Below are 6,000 nucleotides of genomic sequence, written 5' to 3'. Positions count from 1 at the left end.
AGACCTAGGAGGCACACAGGGTGACACGGACTTCTCCCTGCTTCACCAGGGCCTTGACTGCTTGTGTCCTTGAAATTACAAGCAAAGCTTTGTATGGATGAGATCCCTGATATGTGTGAGTCTGACCCTGTTTGCATGAGATTATTGGAGGTGGCCAGTTGCCATCCAAGAAGGTTGTATCAGTTTCTATTTTCACCAAGAGTCTGTTTCTCAGCAGCATTGACTATAGTTTCACCAATCTGGGGGCTGATGGGTTTAACTGAAGGCAGTTAAACCCATTTAAAATAGTATTTTTCTGTTTATTCATTACCTAGGTTATCTAAGTTTTAGTGTCCTCATTCAATGCCTAAGGTCAGGTGAAGATTATATGAGATTACCCATACAAAACTCCAGGAATATCACCTGGTACATAGTAAATGATCAAACAGTGATAGCTAGGCATTGGAGCTCTTTATATTTTTACACATTTTTATTATTAAGTATGTTGTAAATATTTTCTGCTAGTCTGATGCTTGTGTTTTAACTTCATATACACTTATCAGGCTGGAAATTTTTTTTTATCTAGTCAAATTTGTCATTCTTTCCTTCTATGAATTTTGTCATAACTTAATTTTTTAAATCTGAATTATTGAAGTGACTGCTTCAAATTTCAATTCCCATTTCCTTTAACCTGCCCTACAATCTTGTGGCCAAGATCTTAAGATTCTTCTCTAGTCTCACCCTAAACTGATCTCACTCACAAAATTAAATGATGGGAGGAATTTATTATAAAGGAGCTCGTCGATAATTTTAACAACTTGGGGAAGAAATTCAAGATATCACTCTTATATTTTGTTTATGGGCCACTCCTTTTTCTCTTTCCCCTTAAGGAACACATTCCTCTTGTTCTTGCCTTTCTTTCTGTACCACAGTCCCTGGGTCATCTTACCTAATCTAATGTTTCCAACAATTCCCTATAGGCTGGGGACAGATCAGGAATCTTCACTTTTACCAAGTATCTCTACCATGATGTTCCATAGCCATCTTAAGTTAAATTTCTTCCTTTTTTTTAAAAAAAAAACAACTTACTTATTTATTCATTTATTCATGAGAGAGAGCAAGGCAGACATAGGCAGAGGGAGAAATGATGTGGGACTCGAACCTAGCACCCCAGGATCAAGACCTGAGCCAAAGGCAGATGCTCAACCACTGAGCCACCCAGCCATCCCAAATTTTATTTCTTCTAAAATTCAATTTCACATGCCCTCCCTCCACCCAAGGAATGACTGAAAACGGCCACTCTGTTGTGCTTTTTTGTCTTACAACAAACAGTATGTACAGAATATTTTTAATGAGTCGGAGAACATAAATATGCCTCTGTATTATGCTTAGAATCGGTCTGGGAGGACATGCAAGGACTGGTAAATGTGGCTGTGACAAGGGGAGAAGGCACATTTTTCACTTGAACTTCTTTGTGTTCTTTGGATATTGTGCCATGATCGGTAATCCTCTCTCCTCAAAGACAGTACAAGTTGGTCACAAGAGAGATGGGTGAAGAAGGTGAAAGGGATCAAGAGGACACTTACCCTGATGAGCACTGAGTCATGCCGAGAAGCCAGAATCACTGTATTTACAGAAACTAATAACACTGTATGTTAACTAGATTGGGATTACAAATCAATCAATCCCCAAATAAGTACAAGTCCATAAATAAATAAAAGAGATGTCTCATCAATCCCATCAGACCTGCTCCCTATTTTGGGGGGGTGTCTGCTAAGCACTCTGTGCTAAGCACCTCCTTGAATGCACACCTAAGTGCCATATTGTGTTGAAATGGCCCAGAAATGGATCCTTCATCGACCTACTCATTCAACAAAGACCTAAAGGATCCATAATAAGCTGAGCACTGGGCTGGAGATAAAAAGATGGATGCGGTATCTATCAGTACGACCCCTCAGGAAGTCCCACGGCCTCGAAGCACAGCAGCCACAATGCACATTTACATCGTATTTTGTAAATAACCGATTCCTTACATTCTCCGCAAGCGTTTATTTGGGTGAGAGATCATAAAATATATTTTTATAATATACATAACAGAAAACACATTTGAATGAATACAAAATTAAATGACAGGTGACAGCATTTAGTGTTTGTAAATGAAATCGTCAATAACTTTAAACATTTCAGAGAAGAAACTCAAAGTGTATTTAAAAGTTGTGACTAAGCTTACAATACTTTATAATAAAAAATAAAGTATTAGGCTTTGAAAGGTAATGCATGACTTAAGTTTTTCAAAAGATTTCAAAGTGTGCTTCTAGACACTGTCATATATGGACCAAAAACAAAACAAAACAAAACAAAACAAAACAAAAACAAAAAAACAAAAACCAAACAAAGATGACAAGAACTTTGGCAAGCAAAGTATTAGTCCATAGCAGCTTGGTAAAGTTTACTTTTATACAAAGATTCTTCAATTTACATTTATTCTTGTTACAGGAGCAGAAAGAACTGATATGCCAAGTGGAGTCTTAGCTATAATAGCAAAAATAATTATTTTAAAAAGCCTGTAATCTATGAAAATGTGTACCATACAGCATGTATAGAAACTGGGTAATTGTAAACCTTGTGATTATTGCCTCTTCTAAAGAAACAGTTAACCCCCAAAACTCACATGTCCACATCTCTTGTTTGAAGGCAGCCTCAAGCTTTAAACTAACATACACTGGCTATTTAAAAAGTTCTTACCTCCATTACTAAAAGTGTTTCTGTAAAGTCCCTTGGAAATCTTTTCAGTATTCTATTAGCAAGATATATCATGATCAATAAATGCTCACAAACTTTAGAATGAAGTACTGAGGACAGAGAAAGGATGACCAAGTAGGAGGTTTCTGCCTCCAACTCCTGGAAGACCTTTCTACTTCGAGACCCACAGCTCTAAGACAACTCAAAATTGCTTACATTTAAAAAAATATTTTGTCATGAATAACTGAATAATTAGATTTCTAGGAAATGAGGCTTTTAAATTAAGATTTAGCAAAATTGACTATAATGAATTTTCCTCCAATCACTGAGGAATGACAGAAGAGAAATCGGTTGAAATTTTACATACAAAAGATATAAATACTGCATAATATGTAGTGAATATTGGCACATACCCTTTCGTATTTAAAGCACAAAATGCAATCAGCAAATCTGATGCTCTTAAGATACATTTACGACATAGCTCAAAAAACCTCTACACATCCTGGAAACTTCCACAGTTTAAGGTTTCCCAATAGGTTTGTAGCAAGCATCAGGTTGCCAGAGGCGAATATCAACAAGAATTTGATTGAGTTTTTGCATCCAGAGATCCCGTTCTTCCTTAGTATCTGCAGACAGCCAGTTTCTACAAGGATAATCAAACAAGAAGTCAGGATCCTTTCCCCCATTCCATACCACCCTGTACTCCTGTGAGGGTTGGGAGGGGGAGCCCAAACAAACCAGTAAAATGAGTTACTCTTTACCAATTTTTAACAGCTGCTAAACAAAAGCCCTATTGGGAGGTGCTTCTTCAATTGCAAAAAAGGAAAATCATCCCCGTAATCATCATAGGTTGGTTAACTGAATCAAAATTCACAGTAATCACATTTGGTTAATGATGGAGTTTCCATGCTAAAGATGGTAATAACTGTCTTGTACAGGTGGTCTGGCCTGGGCAATCTGGTGGTGCAGGACACCAAGTGTATGCCACGTCCTAGCAAGAGCTAGCACACCATAGGGCTTCCCAAACCCCTCAGACTAGGGGGTCCCCAAGAGGTGGAATCACCACCTCGTGGACCTTCACCTACAGGTAATCCTATTTTGCACTGTCTCTCATTATTTTTGTGTCAGTACTGTGCTAGTAGAACATGGTGTCTACGATAAATGATCTGAAGATCCTAAGGCTTTGTCTATCCTAACCTCTCCGTCCGTATCAGGAATCACTTCTTTGCATCCATATTTAGCCACAAGTTGAATAACCGGTTGATGAAGCAGTTGAAGGGGAGGAAGAGGAGAATTCCCTAACTAACAAGCCGGATCATTCTTCTAGAGAATAGCAGGTGTCAGAAGGTTTTTATGGTGCACTTATTTACTGCATCTTTATAATTTCTGCCCATTGGTATTAGAAATGGGGTAAGCAGTGAGCTGATCATCTATTAGTTGGTGGAGAGAACACAACACGTACAATCATAATAGTGACCATTTGCACAAGACTGTGCTGTGTGTTCACTCATCAATCTCTATCGTCACTCTGTGGAAACCCATGTTTACATCCTGACTCAGTGTCTCATTACCAAATGTAATTGTGCCGTTACTTAACTTTGCTGGCCCTCATTCCCAGGAGTTTATTCTCTTAATCTCCAACCAGAAATTTGCAGAGTAGCAGGAGACTGTTTTTCTAAGTCCCCTGAGTTCATTGAGGGCATTTTGGGGATCAAAAGGAAGAGACATGTAAGGTCTCTTTAAATAATACTTGCCTTCTCAATTATACACAAAATCTTCAAGCTTAGCCCAAAGTACATTAACTAACTGCCTTGAAAATGGCTACACTGCAAGCATACTGGGAAACAGGATTAGCTAAGACAGAGCTTGAATGTTCGACTTCTTTTTAACTATGTTAATTTAGTTATTAGATTGTTCTCTGTGTTTTCTTTCCACGTTAAGACTGTACTTTCTTCAAAGACAAGGACTATCTCTGATATTTCTTACAGTGGTAAGAACAGAGAGGGCAATCAATTACTTAGTGGACAGATGTATTTATATTTATAGCCTTATACATACTTGGTGACACAGAGTGTGTCCCTGCATTGGCTGACAAGAGTCTCTCGGTCATCTTCTCTCTGTGGTCGGACAGTAATTAATTCAAAAGTGTTGCGTCTTGCACAAAATTCTCTGTTGGCTGGTTCTATTTGATGGCTTGTACAATTGGCCAGATTTATCCTTCCTAAGGGATTCTTTAAGAACAAATTAAAAACAAATTAATAGAAAATATACAAGATTGTTTATATCAATAAGCATTAAGCAGTATTTAAGTTGGTATGAACTTAAAATTAAAAAGCCATTAAGTGGAAGTTAAAATTTAATTATAATAGGTTTAGAGAAACATACTTAATATCTGTTATTGTTTCCTGGACATTAAACAGAAACCAAAAATGTCAACTGGAGCTTTTAGCCAACTTAAAAAATAAACTCTTTGTTATGGAATACTTCAAACAGATGCGAAATTATAAGCACAGTATAATGAACTTCCATGTACCCATCAACCAGCTTCAACAATTAGAAACACATACTACTTTGTAATTCTGTTTTTTATTTCTATTTCTCAGTTTGGGGATACTAAATAACCATACTTGAGCAATAACATTACATTTTTTAAAAATGAAATACAACTCATCACATAAAAACCTATTATCAAAAAAAAATTTTTTTTAAAAACCTATTATCAAATTTTAGAAACAAAATCAAAATCACTATATCCCTGTGGTGGTTTTCCATTACTGTTTTATCCCAGATTTAGGTAAGTCAACTATTAATAAAAACAAAAGTGAATTCAACATATTTCTGAGTAAAAATGTTATTAAAAACTAGTATGGAAATATTCTAGAAGAAAAGAAAACAAATATATGCCTTCGGGTATTTTAAGAGTGGTCAAATCACAGGGAATGGAAAAGACATAAAATCTTCCCACAAATACACATGCACAGATCTTGCAACAAGAATATTTTTAATGGCTTAGTATACATTCAAAGGGGATCTGAGTGGGTGTGGAGAACAGAGGGAACCTCTGCTGAAACACTACATCAAAGTCAGGGCTTTCACTGACCAGGACTATTAATATTACCTTTCTTTTCTCATCATCTGGATAAGTCCAATAAGAGATACAATTTCCAGAAAGAACGCACCATCTTCTATGCCAGGCACCAAAGCCACTAACATCTTCAAATATGGTCTGAAAAGTCCATGAAATGTTAACTTTAGAAACTTAAGGATCAAATAAGATGT

At 36.7% G+C, this 6,000-nt stretch overlaps 1 protein-coding gene across 3 annotated transcripts in view; it reads right to left on the bottom strand.

The window, feature by feature from the left end:
* Positions 1-2,401: 2,401 nt before the first annotated feature.
* ANLN (anillin, actin binding protein) overlaps positions 2,402-6,000 on the bottom strand; it is a 49,613-nt gene continuing 46,014 nt past the window's right edge. For all 3 annotated transcript variants that reach the window (XM_055314514.1, XM_055314516.1, XM_055314515.1), the window contains 3 exons: positions 5,840-5,947; positions 4,780-4,952; positions 2,402-3,364 (listed from right to left, as the gene is read on the bottom strand). In XM_055314514.1, the coding sequence (XP_055170489.1) occupies positions 3,241-3,364; positions 4,780-4,952; positions 5,840-5,947 (405 nt within the window). In that variant the 3' untranslated portion in view covers positions 2,402-3,240. The remainder of the gene's footprint in view (positions 3,365-4,779; positions 4,953-5,839; positions 5,948-6,000) is intronic.

Source organism: Nyctereutes procyonoides, unplaced genomic scaffold, assembly GCF_905146905.1.
Source record: "Nyctereutes procyonoides isolate TBG_1078 unplaced genomic scaffold, NYPRO_anot_genome, whole genome shotgun sequence".
Lineage (NCBI taxonomy): Eukaryota > Metazoa > Chordata > Mammalia > Carnivora > Canidae > Nyctereutes > Nyctereutes procyonoides.
The sequence above is the reverse complement of the archived record's forward strand: the minus strand, read 5'-3'. Positions and strand labels throughout refer to the sequence as shown.